This window comes from Cajanus cajan, chromosome 9, assembly GCF_000230855.2.
Source record: "Cajanus cajan strain Asha chromosome 9, NIPB_CcT2T_4, whole genome shotgun sequence".
NCBI classification, from domain to species: Eukaryota; Viridiplantae; Streptophyta; class Magnoliopsida; order Fabales; family Fabaceae; genus Cajanus; species Cajanus cajan.
In genome coordinates this window covers 30,671,763-30,691,373 of record NC_138525.1, presented here as the reverse complement: position 1 = coordinate 30,691,373, position 19,611 = coordinate 30,671,763, and the positions used below count along the sequence as shown (strand labels likewise).

General features: G+C 42.4%; 1 protein-coding gene across 3 annotated transcripts; it reads right to left on the bottom strand.

Annotated features, from left to right (window-relative positions):
• Window positions 1-6,591: 6,591 nt before the first annotated feature.
• On the bottom strand, window positions 6,592-9,950 carry ADCL (D-aminoacid aminotransferase-like PLP-dependent enzymes superfamily protein). Of its 3 annotated transcripts, none has more exons than XM_083063644.1 (5): window positions 9,725-9,943; window positions 9,590-9,636; window positions 8,738-8,916; window positions 7,968-8,647; window positions 6,592-7,030 (listed from the first exon to the last, which is right to left on the bottom strand). In XM_083063644.1, the coding sequence occupies exons 1-5, from the start codon at window positions 9,858-9,860 to the stop codon at window positions 6,936-6,938; spliced, it is 1,137 nt and encodes a 378-aa protein (XP_082919770.1). In that variant the 5' UTR covers window positions 9,861-9,943; the 3' UTR covers window positions 6,592-6,935. The 3 variants fall into 3 exon arrangements, with proteins under 3 accessions (XP_082919770.1, XP_082919771.1, XP_029130771.1); XM_029274938.2 differs by lacking the exon at window positions 6,592-7,030 and adding an exon at window positions 7,280-7,426 and having other exon boundaries at window positions 9,725-9,950; XM_083063645.1 differs by lacking the exon at window positions 9,725-9,943 and having other exon boundaries at window positions 9,525-9,636.
• Between the last annotated feature and the right edge of the window lie 9,661 nt (window positions 9,951-19,611).

Genomic DNA, 19,611 nt, shown 5'->3' with positions numbered 1-19,611 from the left:
TGTATGATGAATTGGTTTTTTGTTCAGCCCAAGAATGCAAGCTGAGATGTCTTTTGGAGAGTATTATTTTGGCAAGCCTCTCCAGGCTCAGTTATTCTGTATAATTTGTTGGATTTTCTGTATTTTGCCTTTTTGTTGATTTTGGCTTTTTCTGTGTTTTTGCCTTTTTTGTTGATTTTGGCTTTTTCTGTGTTTTTGCCTTTTTTGTTGATTTCGGCTTTTTCTGTATTTTTTGTTGATTTTGGCTTTTTCTGTATTTTTGCCTTTTTTGTTAGTTTTGGCTTTTTCTGTACAGAAATGTCTTTGAGGAGTATTATTTTGGCAAGCCTCTTCAGGCTCAGTTATTTTGAGAGAGTATTATTTCGGCGAGCCTCTCCAGGCTCAATTATTCTGAGAGTATTATTTTGGCGAGCCTCTCCAGGCTCAATTATTCTGAGAGAGTATTATTTCGGCAAGCCTCTCCAGGCTTAATTATTCTGAGGAAGTATTTTTTCAGCAAGCCTCTCCAGGCTCAATTATTCTGTACAAACTGAGGAGTATTGTTTGTATCCTTGCCTTTTTTCGTTTTCGGCTTTTGTTGACTGCTGTCATACACAAGCAATTTTCTATTTTTTCTATTTTATGCAATTGCCTCGTGGTAAGGTCTTTAAATGTGCAACTAATGTGTGTGATGCACGCGATGCAAGTTTTTATTTTTGTTCTTTTAAAAGTGAATGGCTCTCCCTATCCTCCTTTTCTTGGAGGAGTTTCTGTCATCGACGTGAGGGAATATTTTTGTGAGCCTTTTATGCAGGAGATTATGGACTTTGTAGGAACCCCTCCAATTTTCTTTATTGACCGATTATTAAGGAAGTTTCGTACAATTTTATCAATTTAAAGGCATAATCACATGGTCAAGAGAGAAAAGAAACAAATGGATATTTTATTGATATTCAAATGTTTTTACAGAAAGATATACAGAAGGAATTTCTGAAGAATGGCTGGCCAAGGTAGGCTATACATTTTTGGCTTAAACAATTATATCTGTAATTGTCGCTCTTCCCGTTCCCCTAATCGCTTCGGGTGAGATGCCTGAGCCAGGAGTGTAGATGCTGCAAGACGCTTGCTTCTAGAAGATAATCACTTGAACCGCCTTTCGGTTTTCGATTCAAGTGACCGTTGCTTGTTTTGCTTTTACATCTTATTCTTTTGCCCCTAACTTTTGCCTAGGACGTATCCTAGCGGGGATAATTTTGCCTTTATTTTGCCTAGTACCCTTGTACTGGCGGGCTTTTTGTTTTGCCCTAACTTTTGCCTAGGATGCCCTTTTTCGGGTTTTCATCCTAACGGGCTTATGCAAGCAACGTCTTCAAGCATAGTACTTCTTTACCACGTCAGTGTTGACTGGGTATCGAAGTTCTTCTCCATCCATGTCCGTGAGGATCAATGCTCCTCCTGAGAAGGCTCGTTTTACCACTTATGGTCCTTAGTAATTTGGGGCCCACTTTCCGATTTTGTCCTTTTGAGCTGGTAGCAATTTCTTCATTACCAGCTCTCCCTCATGGTAGACTCGAGGGTGGACTTTCTTGTCAAAAGCCTTTTTGATCTTCCTCTGATAGGCTTGACCATGGCATATGGCGTTCAGCCGTTTTTCTTCGATGAGGTTCAATTGATCATATCGGCTTTGAACCCACTCTTCCTCGGAAAGTTTTGCTTCCATAATTACCCTTAGAGAAGGTATCTTGACTTCGACGGGTAGAACTGCCTCCATCCCATAGACGAGGGAGAATGGAGTAGCTCCTGTAGATGTGCGTACTGAAGTCCTATAACCATGAAGAGCGAAGGGTAACATCTCGTGCCAGTCTTTAAATGAGGCAACCATCATTTGCCCTATTTTCTTGATGTTCTTATTGGTTGCCTCGACTGCCCCATTCATCTTTGGCCGATATGGGGAAGAGTTGCGGTGTTGGATCTTGAATTCTTGGCACAGTTCTTCCACCATTTTATTGTTCAGATTAGATCCATTATCAGTGATGATTTATTTCTCCATGCTTCCACTAGATTATTCTAAAATCTTTTGGGACAAGAGAGAAAAGAAGGGAAAGATATTTTTATTCTGAAGTTTGTGTTTTAGAGGGGATTTATTTTTCAAAAATGTTTTTTGTAAGAATGGATGGCCAAGGTAGGCTTATGTGTTTAGGCTTGTTTGATTAAACACTTATGAAGTTAAAAAGTCGTGTTGTGATTCGACAACTTGGATAGCTTCCCTTGAACCTTTCTTTTTGAATTCGGTTCATGGTACCATCATGGATTTATTTTTTGTTTTTTGATTGTCCTTATTTTTGCCTAAAACACCCTTTTGTGGCGTTTTAGCGGACCTTTATTTTTGTTTATTTTTGTAACCCTAACTTTTGCCTAGGTCACCCTTTCGTGGGATTCCTAGCGGGTCTTTTGCTCTTATTTTTGCGCAGTCCCCTTTTTGAGTTTCCTGCCGAGCTTCTTTTATTTTGAAAGATTTCTTTTTACCCATGATGGCACTTGTCAAGGCCAAGGGAAGGTGCTCTAAGTTGTCACACACACTTCCACATAAAAATGATGTGGGTTTATTATTATTAAGATGATTTTAACCTCATTTATGTTTATTCAAACAGGGTTAAAAAATAATGTGGTTTAGAATTTTATTATAAGCAAGAAAAGAAGCAATGAAGAATGATTTTATTATAATCATAGCGGAAACATGTGTCCTTATTTCATCACTGATATGGGTCCCAATGTTGATCTCTTATATCTCTCGGCCATGCCCCAAATTCACAGTCTCCAATTTCTCTTGACGAGTTGGAGTAGGCGAGCTTCTCGTTCTAGCAGTCTTTGCAGATCCGGAGAGATGGTCTCCTCATCACTCTCCAACTCAACCCATTCACTTTTGGATCCGGTCAGAGCGAACAATTACAGACATAATTATTTTATTGGTTCTGTTTAGGTTTAGAACTTTTAATGAGGAAAGAGAGAAAAGAACAAAAGAGAGAATGATATGTGAAAAATGCCTCTTTATTGATATGTATTAAAACTGTAAAACCCTTATTTACATGAAAAGGTTCTCATGATCTCGGGTACTGATCATGAGTCCCTAAAAGAAGAATATGGAAAATTAAGGAGGGGCCCTATCGTGGCTTGTTCTTCTCTCTAATCCTGCTTTGGCCGAGGATTCTTGCTCACGTCGGGCGCTGTCGAATCAAAAGTGATCCACCCGGCATCAATAAGGCTTTGGACCTTGTGTTTGAGAGCTAGGCAGTTCTCTGTTGAATGCCCTGGTGCCCCCGAGTGGTATAGGCATTTATCTTGTGGTTTGTACCACTCGGGATAAGGTGGATCCATCTTCTTTGGTGGAACGTAAGCTAGAAGACGTGCTTCCACTAGCTTCGGCAGGAGATCGCTGTAGGTGGTCGGAAGTTTATCAAACTTCTTCACAGGGGTGAATTGCGATCTTCCTGACTTCGAAGTGGAGGAAGATGAGGAAATGGTTATGGCACTGACTCCTCCCTCCTTCTTCTTCCCAAAGGTCTTCTTAGCTTTAAATGATTGGGAAGGTTTAGCTAGCTTCCCACTTTTCAGCTCTTGTTCCACTCTTCCTCCAACATGATGGGACTCATGGTCACTGTGCTCAGCCCCTTGTATGTTGTGGTGACGCATGAGTTCCATCATTTGCGCCATTTGCTCCTTGAGCTGTGAGAGCTCGGTTGTGAGCTTCTTATATTGTTCCTCCAGCGCTTCCATCTTCTTGATTTTCTGTGCGCGTGTGAGGACAGAGAGATGACCAGCCACTTTCTAAAATGAATGTTTTAATTAGTTTATTTATGGGATGAATACGCTCTTGACATGAGCTTGATAACCCTCCATTTTTAAGGCGCTGCCTTTTTAAAACGGAGTGTTACCACCCTCCTTGACTTATGATCCCTCCCCAACGGAGAATCTCGATAATTATGGGTCTCTTTTACTCATGTCAAGAGGTATTGGTGAACCTAAAATGCATGGTTTATGAGGATGCATGATATCTTATTGGTAATGATGCACATGCTCCTCACTTTTATTATATTTTCGCACATGGTCTTTCCTCTCATGTCATGGTTTTTTTCATGCATGGGGATTTATTCTTAGACCTTATCACGAGTTTATTTATTAATGCACAAACAATTGCACATAAGCATTTACACAGACAATTCACTCATCCACGAACAGTCACGAGCGAATCACGAGGTAGGGGTATCCTGCAGAAAGGTGCATATTCAAGGTGGTTCTAACTGTTCTCACCGGTCTGAGGCCCCCAAGGTGCCCCCATTATAGGGACCCAATTCCTCTCGTCGTAAGTCGATGGAAAGCTCCAACGCACTGTCGGACTCGAGTTCATGGTTATCACCTTGAGTGATGCTTTCCGACAACGGTCTACGGGCACCTATAGACCCATTCGACAACCGGCCATACTAACATCCACTCCCTATGGCTTACCACTCATGCCCCCGGGTATAGAGGGAACTGTTGTGTGCAAAGGTTTGTGTGCAGTTTGTATTTCAAACAATTGCGGAAATTTAAACAAACAACAGTTATTAAAAGCCAAATAGGTAAAACGTGTTATCATACAAGCAAGGGGTAATAAAGTAATTTTAACTATTATTTGTTAAAAATAATCTGTCACTAAATGGGACTGACTCTCGAGGCTTCCCCAGTGGAGTCGCCATCTGTCGCCACCGGCCCGAAACGGGCTTTCGGCATTCGCGAAGGATGGTTGGACTCTTTTATTTGTTTAAAAATATGGATCGCTAGAATGACTTATTCTCAAACTCAGACCTCGTCAAACGAGCAATTTTATTAAAAGGCTCACCAATCCATGTTAATCCCAAGCAGGACCCTCCATGGATTAGCAGTTTTCATAAAAAGGAAGGGTTCATGGAGTCGCCACCAATGTTTTACTCAAAACATTGGAAAAAGAAGTTTAAGGCAATCGATTCAAAAATCGACTTCGGCCATTACAACCAGAGTCGGGTAAGGGAGTCGGTTACGCGTGGGGAAGGTGTTAGCACCCCACAGCGCCCCTTTCGGGTTCCCTATGACAGATTATTTAAAAATAATAGTGCAAAATTACTAAATTACCCCTATTTATTCTAAGCAATTATAAATTAACTATCTACATGATGACAGTTTAAATATGTACACAGAAAGCAGTAAAAGGAAGGTCTTAAGAAGAAACCTTTGAAGCGTGCTTTTATATTCAAGTAAAACTGGGAAGCTTTTTGGCGTTCCCTCGCTCTACAAGCCCGCTCGCTCCCTCCTAGAAAATTTTAACTATGGAAATCCGGAGGATTTCCCTTCGACTAAGTTCGAATCTCCAAGCTAAATGCTCGGAATTCCAGAACTTCGTCGGATCGACTCCCAGAGAGATTTCTAGGGCAGAACACTGCTCAAAAACCCCAGAATACTCAAGGAGGGAGTCAAAACTCAGTCCAAAAGTGTGAAATGACGTCCCATTGACGTCATATTTATAGGGGTGAGGCTCAATACGGTCTCTGGGGGTCAATACGGTCAAAATTGAAATTTTGAACTACAATACGGCCGTATTGAATTCAATACGGCCGTATTGAAGTTCAAAAAACCTCAATACGGCCGTATTGAATTCAATACGGCCGTATTGAATTCAATACGGCCGTATTGAAGTTCAAAAACCTCAATACGGCCGTATTGAAGTTCAGTGCAGCCGTATTGAGTTCAATGCAGCCGTATTGAAGTTCAATACGGCCGTATTGAGTTCAGTGCGGCCGTATTGAAGTTCAAAATGTTCAATACGGCCGTACTGAACCTCTGGGAGGCCGTATTGGGCTTCATTCCTCCCACTTTTCTTATTTTAGCTATCCTAAGACCTCTAGACCTATAGAGAACCCTCCTTGGGCCTTCTGGAAGTCCTTCTGGCTGATCTTCCTTCAGTCTTCGAGAGTCTTCAAGCTTTATTTCCGACCCGGACAATTTTAGGGGTCTACAACTGCAAGATTCATCCCTTGTTTTTATCTATAAAAGAAAAAAGAAAGGATTCGAAATTAACTTTGTCGAATGGAACAAGTAAACATAAGAAGAAAACAAATGGCAACACTTTTTCCAAAGAAAGAATTTTAGGTAACAACTGTACAACATAGCTAAGGTGATTTTCTCTGCTTTTTTCTATATATCAACATTCCAACGTTGAAAAGTGAATGGTGAAAGTGCCACCTTAGAACATCAAATATGTAGATCACATATTAGTGGCAAAGAACTATTATGATTTAGTTATAAGTCTCCGGTACAAGTTTTTGAGAATGTAGTTACACTTTAAAAATTCTAAAGAAAAACTTTGATGTTGATTGTAATCTCAGTCAACTTGACATGGATAGAAGTCTAATGTAATCTTTAGATACAAATGATCATTGGAACATAGTGTTATTCAATTTTGTCACCACTTGAATTTTATCATGGATTTTTTCTAGTTAATTTACAAAATATTGAAGGAAAATATGCAATGTGGAGTTTCACATGTTGTTTCTCAATATCTTGGAAACTTTATCTGTTCCCTTTTCGTTAGTTAAATCTCAATTGTCAAATGGGTTTTGCCTCACTATGTAACCGTATCATGGTACATAAACTGACGTGCTTCACAATTTTCCAACAAAAAATTCAAAATACATACACTAGCTACCAAGTTCCCCCTTCAGAAGATAGGGAAAGAAGAATAAGTCAAATTTTGTTATTCATGTTTTGGACTAGCTAGTCTCAAAAAGACCGGTTCATAGGACACCAGAGATTCTTAAAACAACAAGCTTTACAAACCATTACGCAATGGAGTTATTAATAGGCATTCCTGAAGGAGTAGGGGCTTTGAGTATCACAGCTACTTGTTAATCTTCATCACAAAAGTTGGAGAAGGAAATAAAGTTGTGTCAATAAGGAATAAGTGTACGAACAGTAGAGGGTCCTGATTTCATGTCCTCAACAATTAGATTTAAAAGAGCCTGTGTTATATGGCCTTCTTTACCTACAAGGAACACATGACAAAATCAATTAACTCATGAAAAGGTAAATAACATTTAGGGTTTGTTTAGGGTATGTTCGAATAAATTTATCCAAAAACATTTTTAAGAGAAAAAAATAAAAAGAAAAATTGAAATAATTTTTTTTATAATTGAAAATTAGCTTATAAGTTAAAAATAAGATTTTGGAGAAACAGGAGAGAACTTCTACAAATTAACTTATGAATAAGCCAACTTTTAACTTATAAAAAAAGTTTATTTCAATTTTTCTTCTTATTTTTCTCTTTTAGAAAAGTTTACTCAAACAAATCCTTAATAATATAAGGATTACAAAAATGACATGTCTTATGGACCAAGCAAACTATAAATCAAGATAGCCAATGTTGAAAGGCCCAATATACCTGCAAGAAATGCGCAATGGAAGTTATAAACTCATAAAATCAAGCAACATATCTGTTAATGAATAAAATATTGCATGTCAAAAGACCTCGACCAAACAATATGCCATACGAGCATGTTTTAGCCACAAAAGGACTAAGAACCAAATGAACAACTTTTGGAGATAAAATTGTGTAGAGAATCAAAGTACAAATGCATAAAGTAGGATTCCTTAGCATGATCAAACTGTCAACATGACCCCGAATATGAGGCAAAGCAAACTTAACTGGCATTCTAGAAAGTAGAATCCAACATTTACTATTATTATCAGAAGCTCACAAATCAGCAATAAAATAAATACAAGTCTGTTTGGAAAATACTAACAGGAAAGAATATGCATCCCAGTCACAACTTTAAAGAACAGAATAACAAGAAACAAAAAGAATAGAATCATCTAAACTCAGGCCTCAGAAAAACCTTTGAAAAGCATACATAGAATTTACTTGATTGCATATATTAAATCATATCATTCTTTGGTGCAGATGGTAAAAATAAAGCACTCACCATCACCAATAACCTGCTCATCCCACTGCACTACAGGGCAAACAAGAACTCCACTGCCAAGAAGCATCATTTCATCCGCTTTCTTACCTTCCTCAACAGTCACATTTTTCACCATTATTCCCTTAAGCTTACCCTCCCTTAACAAACTCTCAGCAAGGGTTAAAACTCTCTTAGCGGTGCAGCCACTTAAAATTTTGTCAAAGTAAGGCATTATAAGTTCCTTCTCTTTAGTGACAAAAGCCACATTCATATTAGGCCCTTCAGCAACAAAACCTTCCCCATCAAGCCAAATGCCCACAAAAGCACCAGCTTCTTCAGCTTCCACCTTTGAGAGCACATTTGGAAGATAATTCACACTCTTAGTGATAGCAAACTGGGGGTCTTTAATGGGGATAGATGAAGTAATGACTTTAACTCCCTTGAAATTAAGCGACGATGGTGACAGATCCTGTATTACTACTGCATAAAGACTTGATTGGTGGCAGCCAGAGGGTGATAACTGAAAGTCACCAGGTCCTGCTGAGAGCCAATATCTTAGTGACCCTTTTCTACACTTGGAAGCACTTACAGTTTCTATGAGTATTCTTCGTATGCTTCCACGATCAAATGGGGGATCTATTTTAGACATGGATGCTGAACTTAAAAAGCGGTCAAGGTGTTGATCTAGCTCATATAAGTATCTATAATGCAAAGAATACATTTGAGATTTGACTGCTTTAAGAAGTAGAAAACAAAGGGGTAGTTCTCATTATGATGTGGAAATCACTAACCCGTCCACTATTGCTGCAGTATCAAATACACCGTGGCCCCTATGGACCATGTGGTCATCCATGGGAATAACCATAGCAGCTGGGTCTGTTGTTATCCCACCAAATATACTAGAATACATGGCAAGGAATTGTTGCTTGCCATTTATCTTTCCTCTGAACGTTTTTAGCCTTTCATAGGCCTTGTGCAGGCAAAAGGGAAAAAAGAAAGATATCGTGAGCACTTAGCAGCACCATAATTACATATTCAAAATAATTATTTCCTCTGAGATGTGACATGTGAGTCACATAAAATTCGCGATTTTTATTCAGTTCTAATCAATAATTAAGAGAATGTTAGAATAAGAGAGTATCAAGAGTGTGGATGGCATTTCTAAGATAATAGAAAGAGGGTTAGTAATATATTTTTCTAGGGATTAATTATTCTTTTAGTTCTTATAATTTTTAATTTTATTTTTTAATTTTTATAATTAAAAATATTTTATCTTAAATCACATGCATATCATTTTTATTTTTTTATCCTATAATTTTATAAATTTTATTTTTTAATCCTTAAAAAAATAGATATAAAAAACTTTGTATATATTATATATAAAGACTAGAATTGAATATTTTTAATTATTCTGAATAAAAAATAAAGTTCATGATCCTAACAAGTTTATGATTCTAAAAATACAATAGGTAATTAAACAATTTTTTAATAATATCCTTGTAATCAAACTATTCCTTTCCTATCCAACAGCTTCAACTGATCGATTCAGAGAATTAGAGAGAATAACGAATCACTCACAATAGGTGCCATCCCATCCCAACCCAATCACAGCGAAAAAGAAAAAGTTTGAAGAGATGTTAGACCTCCGAGGAAGTCAAAAGCGGAACACGAGACACTTGAGTTTTAGAATCTGCAATAATGTCAACGCAACATTAGTTTCCGTAAATTTAACAACGTCGATTTAAGAACGGAACCATACAACGTAGGAGAAAACGTACGAAGCGAGTCCCCAGATTGGTTGGAGCCGCTGAGAGAGGTGCGTTTAGCAACGAGGCAGTGGCGATGGAATCGGCGGTGAAGCAGTTTGGAAGGGGTTTCTGATAGCGCTTGCGGAAGGAATTGAAGACAAGCCATTTCTGTTTGGGTGTGAGAACTGAAAAGTGAGGGTGGAACGCGATTTTAGAGTAGTAGTTGGCTTCGTTTTAATGGTTGCACCATTTAACAATTATATACGCATTTTTTTATTCAGAGTTGGGTTTTATTTATTTATTTGGCTGTATATTCGTAAGTTATTTTGGATCTTGGTGAATGGGATGTAGTGGAGGGAATCAGCTGCCAATGATACATGTTTGTTTGTTCTCTTGTTTCTTGTATCGTTTGGAAACCCATGATTTAATAATAATAATTATACCGTATGGTGGCCGACCAGGCCGAACACCCAAGACCGAGGCTGAACACCCGAGTCCGTGAACACTGAGGCTGAATACCTGAACCCGCCGACCACTCACAAATTGAACGGAACGTGTCGGTGTGCTCGGCCGAGCTCCGCACCTACGCCAGGATGATTACGGAGAGCTTAATTAACATAATGCATCGGATTAGCCTTCTAATTTTCTGGGGCCCAATCCCTAATCACGGCCCAATAAGAACCACTATAAATAGGACTCCAACGAGGTATGTAACTAACTTCTAACTACCGCATTTGTTACGCCGAGCACTTACTTGAGCGTCGAAGTGTCTTTGCAGGCACCCCCTACCTCGCTTCGGACTACCCGGACAGGAACGAGAAGACCGAGACCCAGGACCCGACCCGCTACAACTAGGATAATTGAAGTGTGTATCCTAACACAGGAACATTTGGCACCCACCGTGGGGCCGAGGAGACATTTTCAGCCCCTTTTGAACTCTACGACTGAGACCAAAGCATGGTAGTAACCGCAAAGGACAATCAACAACGACTCAACCGATCCCTAACCCCGAGATCAATCCATCCAAGAACAACCAAGAACGTTATCCATACGGAATGCCTCAGACCCAACCGGAACCTGTGATATTAGAGGTTCATCCGAATACTGACCGAGCTCAACCCGATCTCCAAGATGACTTGTGCGCATTGCGCGAGGAAATGGCAGCCATCCGAAGACAGAGAGAAGCCGATGCCCGAGAGCTGGCCGAGCTGCGTTGGCAAAATGCCGAGCTCCGGAGCCTGAACCAAACTTACGTGCCGTCAACTCCCACCCTTCTAGAGGAGTCGGCATACCATGCCCCAACTGAACATGTGACCCGGACACCAGTCACCTCTCTAATGGGTAACAAGGCTAACACCAACATTCACTCCCTAAGACACCCTTTCTCACGAAGGATAATGCAAACAATCTTGTTTGATCATTGGAAGAGTCTTCCAATCGAGAAGTACGACGGATCTTCCGACCCTGATGAACACCTGAACGTCTTCCTGACACAAGCGACCCTCTCCACTCAAGACGACTCGGCTTTATGCCAAATATTCCCCACTTCGCTGAAAGGAAGAGCCCTGAGCTGGTTCACGAGATTGCCGAGCTCTTCCATTGACTCGTTCAACGAGTTGTCATCTCAATTCACTCTCCAATTCGCGACGAGCAAGCCGTACAAGACGACCTCGTTAGCCTTGGTAGGGGTCCGTCAAGAAAAGAAGGAGAGTCTGAGAAGTTTCATGGACCGATTCAACAAGATTGTCATGGAGATCGGTGATCTTAACCCCGCCGTGGCGTTGGACCAGCTGAGCACTACCCTCAGGCTGGGGCCATTGGTGAATAGCTTGTGCAAGAAACCGCCCGGGGATATGAATGATCTCCGACGCCGAGCCGAGAAATATATGCAAATGGAGGAGCTGGTAGAGACCCGAAACCAGGCCAGGGCCGAGGAGAATTATAGCCGAAAAGAATCTGGCCCAGAGCCTATGAGAAAGAATAATTCTGAGCCCTCCAATGTTCGTCCTCCGAGAGGTCCACGTTACACGGCATACACCCCTCTCAACGCGAGCAGGGCGAAGGTAATGGAACAGGCCCTCGCTTCAGAGATTCTTGTAATGCCGAAAAGGGCGAACACACCCCCTAGAGCTGATAAAGTGAAGGCGTGTCGATTCCACCGAAACAGAGGGCACTTGACTGAAGAATGCTCGGCACTTAAAGACAAGATCGAGGACCTCATTAAGCAGGGTCATCTCAGGAGCTTCGTCACCCCCCAAGACCACCAGTCAAAGGAGAGACACCACCATTCTCGCGAAGCCCACCAGTCGAGAGATCGACGCTGCTGATCCCGTTCAGCCGAGAGGCAGGATCGTTCGCGGCTTTCCAGGGAAGACAGCGATTGACCTCGGAAGGTAATCAACACGATAGCTGGAGGCTTTGCTGGAGGAGGCTGCACCTCTTCGGCACGAAAGAGGCACCTCCGAGCAGTACGATCAGTAAACAACATAAGTCAACCGAGAACGCCGAAGATGCCACCGATTACCTTTTCCGACCGACACTTCCGAGGCGTCGATCCCATTCAGGACGACCCCATGGTAATTTTTGTTGAAATGTACAATTGCATTGTGAAAAAAACCTTGGTTGACCAGGAGAGTTCGGCCGACATCTTATATTGGAACACGTTCGTGCAACTTGGAATCCCGTAGGAGAGCCTAGAACCGTACCACGAACCACTGGTATGATTCTCGGGTGAAAGAATGATGACGAGAGGATGCATTGATCTATACACTCGTTTCGGATTCGACCAAAAATCCTCCCGAGAAGTCAAAATTCATTACATTGTGGTCCACGCGAGTACATCGTACAACATTCTGCTAGTCCGACCCTCTATCAATGCACTTGGGGCCATCGTGTCAACCCCTCACCTATGTATGAAGTTTTCGTCGAGAGACGGTCAGGTAATAACCGTTCATGCCGATCAGAAGACAGCTAGAGAGTGTTACCTCTCTAGCTTAAAGGTGCGACCAATCGCCGACCCCCGACGACAACGAAAGGTGTGAATGTGGTCAGACAGGAAATGAAGGAAGGTATTGACCTCGACCCTCGCTTAGGTGAAGAGGAGCGAATCGAGCCAGCCGAGGATCTTGTCCCTTTTCAACTCGGGCGAGCACATGAACAGATTACACACATGGGATCCCAACTGAGTGAAGCTGATTCGAACCACGTGAAACGAAAGGTTCGAGACAACAAAGACTTATTCGCATGGGCAGCGTCGGACATGCCAGGAATAGATCCAAGTTTCCTTTGCCATCGACTTGTAGTATGCCGAGACGCCCGACCCGTCGCTCAAAAGAAGAGAAAAATGGGGGATGAGAAGAGAAAGGTCGCGACCGCCGAGGTGAAAAAACTACTACAAGACAAATTCATAAGGGAGGTCACGTACACAACCTGGCTAGCCAATGTGGTCTTAGTCAAAAATTTGAGTGGGAAGTGGAGAATGTGTACCGACTATACCGACCTCAACAAGGCCTACCCCAAAGACGCGTATCCACTCCCTTGCATTAACCAACTGGTCGACGGCGCGTCCAGGCACTCCATCTTTAGCTTCCTCGACGCCTACTCTGGCTACAACCAGATAAAGATGCACCCGACCAACAAGGAAAAAACGGCTTCATCACCGAGAACGCCAACTTCTGTTACAAGGTCATGCCATTCGGACTGAAAAACGCCGGAGCAACCTACCAAAGGCTAATGGATAAAGTTTTTCAGGGGCAGATAGGGCGCAACATTAAAATCTATGTAGACGATATGGTGGTGAAGTCTAACTCGGTGGACGACCACCTAGTGGACCTGGCCAAAATCTTTGGAGAGCTACGCAAGCATAACATGAGGCTCAACCCCGAAAAGTGCACTTTCAGGGTCAAAGGAGGAAATTTTTTTGGATTTATGCTATCAGCCAGAGGAATAGAGGCAAACCGAGATAAATGCCGAGTTGTCTTAGACATGTGGAGTCCGAGTAATCTCAAAGAAATGCAACGGTTGTCCAGAAGATTAGTTGCATTGTCCTGATTCCTCCCTCGCCTAGCCGAAAAAATTAGCCCAATGACAAAGCTCTTGCGGAAAACTTCGGTTTTCTCGTGGAATGAGACGTGTGAAGGAGCCTTTGCAGAACTGAAGGCAACTTTGGCGTCCCTGCCGATCCTAACGAGGCCCGACTCCTCATGCCCACTTGAGGTGTATTTGGCCATCTCGGAGGAAGCGATCAGCTCGGTCCTGGTACAGGAAAGGGATGGCAGTCAAGTCCCTATATACTTTGTCAGCCGACTACTTCAAGACCCTGAAACTCGGTACCAGCTGATAGAAAAGGTGGCCCTAGGCTTGGTACACACTTCCCGATGCCTACGGCATTACTTCCAAAGCCACCGAGTCATTGTACACACTGACTGCCCAATTTCTAAGGTCTTAGGCAAACCCGAGTTAGCCGGGAGGATGATGGCTTGGTCAGTTGAGCTCTCACAATTTGACCTCACCTTCAAACCGAGGGGCCCGATCAAAGCTCAGTGCTTGGCCAACTTCATCAATGAGCTCCATCCCCTCAGCCAGTTCGAAGATCATTGGTGGACCCTCCACGTGGACGGTTCCTCAAATTGCCGGGGAAGCGAAGCAGGAGTAATTTTGGAAGGACCCAAAGGGATAGTTTTGGAACAATCCCTCCGATTTCGGTTCAAAGCTTCGAACAACCAAGCCGAGTATGAAACACTATTGGCCGGACTAAGGCTAGCTGAAGACATGGGCGCTTCGAGAATCAAATGCTTGACTGATTCCAAGGTGGTGGCCGAGCAAGTAGCGGGAACTTCCAAGTAAAAGATCACAACATGATGAAGTACTACCATGCCTATCAAAAGTTGAAAGCAAACTTTCAAGAGGTGTTGGTCGAGCACATCCCACGCGAGGATAACACTCGAGCCGATTAGTTGGCTAGATTGGCCGCGACCAAGAAGCCAGGCCAACTAAAAACCATCATTCAGCAAGAGGTCGACCACCCTAGTGTCGAGGAAGTGGTAGCAAGCGTTGATACCGACCACTCCGGCCAAAGCGACCCGCCCGACTGGCGAGACGAAATCAAGGCATTCATTACTAATGGAGTCACTCTGGCCGACCCCACCGATGCCAAACGGCTGAGAACACAGGCCAACAGATATGTCGTCATCGCTGGTTTGTTATACAGACGTGGCTTCTCCACTCCACTACTCAAGTGCCTAGACCCCACCAAGGCCAACTACGTGATACGAGAAGTCCACGAGGGTATTTGTGGAATGCACTCAGGAGCGAGAACGACCGTCTCCAAGCTCTTACGAGTCAGGTACTATTGGCCGACCATGAACACCGATTGCGAAACGTTTGTGAAGAAATGTCAACCGTGTCAGAAGCACGGCAACTTGATCCACCAACCGGCCGAGCAGCTACACTGCATTCCCCCTGCATGGCTGTTCGCTACATGGGGGGCCGACATACTTGGACCCTTTCCGGTCGCCAAGGGGCAGTGCAAGTTCCTCATCGTCGCCGTGGACCTTTTTACTAAATGGATTGAAGCCGAGCCCTTGGCATGCATCTCGGCTCATCAAGTCCAAAAATTCTTGTGGAGGAATATCATCACCCGGTTCGGCGTTCCACATACTCTGGTGACCGACAACGACCTTCAATTCACCGACCGAAAACTCAACGAATTCCTAGATGGCCTAGGAATACAACACAAAGTCACATCGGTCGAACACCCACAAATGAACGGTCAGCCTGAGTCCGCCAACAAGGTCATTTTAACAGAGTTGAAGAAGCGACTAGGAGAAGCAAAAGAAGCATGGTCCGAGCAGTTGCCGAGGTGTTGTGGGCCTACAGGTGCACGCCCCAGTCGACCACACGAGAAACCTTCTTCCGCTTAGTGTATGGGTCCGACGCAATGATCCTGGTAGAAATTGGGGAGCCTTCATTCTGCCGAGCCCACTTCGACGAGTCAAATAATGAAGCCGAGCTCCGAGTAAGCTTGGACGTCGTGGAAGACGTTCGAGACCGAGCACAAGTCGTGGCCGTGGCCACCAAGCAACGCTACAAGAGAAGATTCGATAGCAAGGTGAAGCCTAGAGAATTTTGAGAGGGAGACCTTGTATAGAGAGCCACAGACGAGGCAAGAAAAGATCTGAGACAAGGAAAATTTGCCCCAAATTGGGACGGACCTTTCCTAATCCGGCACAACCTAAACAATGGAGCGTTCAAGCTAGAATACCTATCAAGAGAGCCTATCCCTAGGACTTGGAACTCAACACACTTAAAGATGTATTACAGCTGATGTAATAGTGCACTCTTTTCCTTGACCGACTCTTTTTTCCCTAAGGAGGGTTTTGGGTCGGCAAGGTTTTTAACGAGACACTTCATTAATACAAAGACATTTTTGAATATTTTTATTTCATTTCCTATTTAACTATGCATACACGTTTCGGTCACGTTCATGCAGGGCCGACCATTCAAACTAGTGCACTCGTGCCCCAGGTTTCCCTCCCGGGTACCCTCCTCGGCTGAGGATGCACCTAGGCCGAGCACTATGTATGAACGCGACGACGCCGAGCAATCCTCGGCCAATCGCCCAAAAGCGCACTTGCGCCCCAGGTTTCCCTCCCGAGTACCCTCCTCGGCTAAGGATGCACCTAGGCCGAGCATTATGTACGAACGTGACGACGCCGAGCAATCCTCGGCCAACCACCCAAAAGCGCACTTGCGCCCCAAGTTTCCTTCCCGAGTACCCTCCTCGGCTAAGGATGCACCTAGGCCGAGCACGATGTACGAACGCGACGATGCCGAGCAATCCTTGGTCGCCCTCCCAAAAGCGCACTCGCGCCCTACAGGTTTCCCTCCCGAGTACCCTCCTCGGCTAAGGATGCACCTAGGTCGAGCACGATGTACGAACGCGACGATGCTAAGCAATTCTCGGCCGACCGCCCAAAAGCGCACTCGCGCCCTACAGGTTTCCCTCCCGAGTACCCTCCTCGGCTAAGGATGCACCTAGGCCAAGCACTACACCACGCAACGACACCGAAAAATCCCTGGTCACGTACAGTCTCGTGCGCCCCACCATGTATCAAATCACTGATTTCGCACCATATATCAAATCGAGCACTCCTTAACCGAGAACTCTCACGTGCTCCGCACCGTATATCAAATCGCTGATGCCTTGACCGAGTACGTTCAAACGGAACACTCTCTAACAAAACGATTAAACACCACGCTCCAATCACCGATTAAATCGCGAAATTAGCCCCTCGGCCAAGTATGAAGTCGGTTTATTTTTACTACTAGGTGTTGATAAACATGCAAAATTAAAGCAAAATATTTCATTAAGTATGGTCGAGCAAAATGGCTACTTACAAAAAAATCGTCATCTATGCACCGGCACCAATGGCCAAGGTTACAAAAGGCACTGACGGCCCGGTTACAAAAAAAAAAAAAAAAAAGCAAGCAAAGTCATAATCCTAGCCTAACGCCATCAAAGTCGATCCCTATACTGCTGCCGAGTCGGCCAGATTCCCATCGCCGACCACGTCAATAACCGGATCCTCCTCTTCGGTTGACTGTATGATAGACTATGGCCAAGGCCAAGGAATCCAAGAGGTGATATCTTAAAAGAACCAAGAGGAATGGGATGATCTTAAAGACCTTTTCATTTGTTTGTACATATAGTAGTCTCTTGTATAGGTTATTTTTGCCTTTGTATTTGTGAGGCACTTTACTTGCTTTTTCTAAGTGTTTGTATATTGATTTTAAGGTAGGTTACTTGGAGAGTTTAACTCCATTTAACCTCCCTAGTTGATACTTTCATTTTCTATTTTTTCAGTAGGAAAAAAGGGGTGACATTTAGCAATGCTTGAGTGTGTGCTTAGAAATTGGGCCTGAGTTGGGCCTAGGCAAAATTTTGCATATTGGACTCATTTTGCTCCTAATTTTTAATAGATTTGATTTAGCTAGGTTTCATCATCATATGATGAACCTAACTAAACCAAATCAAAGATTTTCAAATTAATTCAAGGAGCATTTTGAACCATGGGCCGCCTAGCTCATTCTTTCTCTTTGGCCAAATTTCTTAAGTAAACCTTCTTGAGTTTTGAAGCTTGTCTTGCAAGCTTCTAAACTCAAGTAAGGTTAGCTTACCTTACCATGGTTCTTAAGTGAACCATGGTCAAAGATTAGCTTCTCCTACAAGCTAGCTAAACCGTGGGAGTTTAATTAACCCTACCATGGTTCCTAGTGAACCATGGTTAAGGTTAGCTTCTCCTACAAACTATCTTCCCCTATATATTTGATTTTCCTACACTTGTACTCACTTTTGAACATATTTTGAGAATGAAATCAGATTTTCCTCTCAACTCAAGAGTCATAAAACCGTAGAGAGTTCTCTCCTAGGTTTTCTAGCAAAGTTTCTCAACTTTGCCTTGGTTCCTCAAGCTTCCTTCACAAGCTTTAGGAAGTGGCCGAACCTCCTCTAGGACTTCTCCTCCATTGAAGGTTCTTCAAAGGAGTTTTCAGAGGTCTCAAGGTGTCAACCTCAAGAAGCATCACGGTCCTTGCATGGAGACTTGAAGAAACAACATTCTTCTCCAAGTAGCTCCATCATTTTTGGTATCAGAGCCTAGTGCTCTTGAGGTTTTTGTCTCTAATTTTTTTCTAATAGAATCCGTGTTGTATCTTCCTCATATTACATGTCTTGTTGTGTTTTCTGTATGGATCTAGGTTTTCTAAAATTTTTGATGGATCCTATATGTCAAGTTTGAAGTAAATGATTCATGTTTGCTTGTTCCTATTCCTTTGAATCATTTTCGGTTTGTGCTTTAGGTTCATGAACTTGTGCTTTTAATTTTTGCTTGAGTCTTCTCCATTCCTATAACATGAGTCCGTGATTGGACATTGATAATGTTTAGTGTATATTTTGTTTTTGAATCATATGTTTTGTCTAGAGTCATGTGTAGTCCTTTGAATGTCATTGATTCCTAGACTAGCTTGTTTTGACCTAGTTTTTGTGTTGTGTTGATTGAGTCCGAAATTTGTTGTGTATTTTCTTATTAAATCTGAACCTTCCTATATGTGCTTTTGCTTTACATGTTTGAGTTCTTAATTTGCTATTAGTTCTAGCAAATTTCCTAGAGTTAGGTTTCTATTATGTCTTGTTAAAAGTTTTGTCAAAAAAAATTGTTAAACACTTCTCCTATTAGGTTTCCTTGTGTCTTGTGTTGTGGCTGAAACTTTGTGCAATTTTTTTAGCCTTAAAACAGAGCCAAAACAGAGGTGTGAGTGTCTTAAATGCATGAGAAAAACAAAGGAAAAAGTGCTTAAAAATTTGACCTAAAATACTACAAAATTGTGAAGCACTAGAAAAGAAACATGCATGTGAACACCTTTGTTTTGTGTAGAAATTTTGCTGCAGTTTTTCTACATTAAATCCGAGACTTATAAGTTTTTTTAAAAGGCATTGAAACTCCTGAATATCAAAATAAAAATAAGAGAAAAATATTTTGCAAAAGAAAAAGAAAGAAAATAGCAAAAGAAAAAGCCATAGGAGTGAAAATTTGGTGTTGTGTGCTCTCGGATTTGGAAAATTTTTGTGACTTGTTTGCTTTGGTCCAGCCATATCTTTGAGTCTTATTTTGTTTTCTAATCTTAGCTTTTGATTTGTTAATCCATTCTAGTACCATTCCTAGGTTATTCTTTTGTGTGCTAGCTTTCTAAAATTTGCCTTAATTTTTGCTTGTCAAATTTTGTGGAACTCTTTCTAGTTTTGTCTCATTTTCTTCTACCACTTGGTGTAGCCATTCTAAATTGTTCATTTTCAGTTTTAGCACTAATATTCAGTCTTGAAGGTGGTTGAGTGCTTCTTGAAAGGTGTAGGAGGCCAA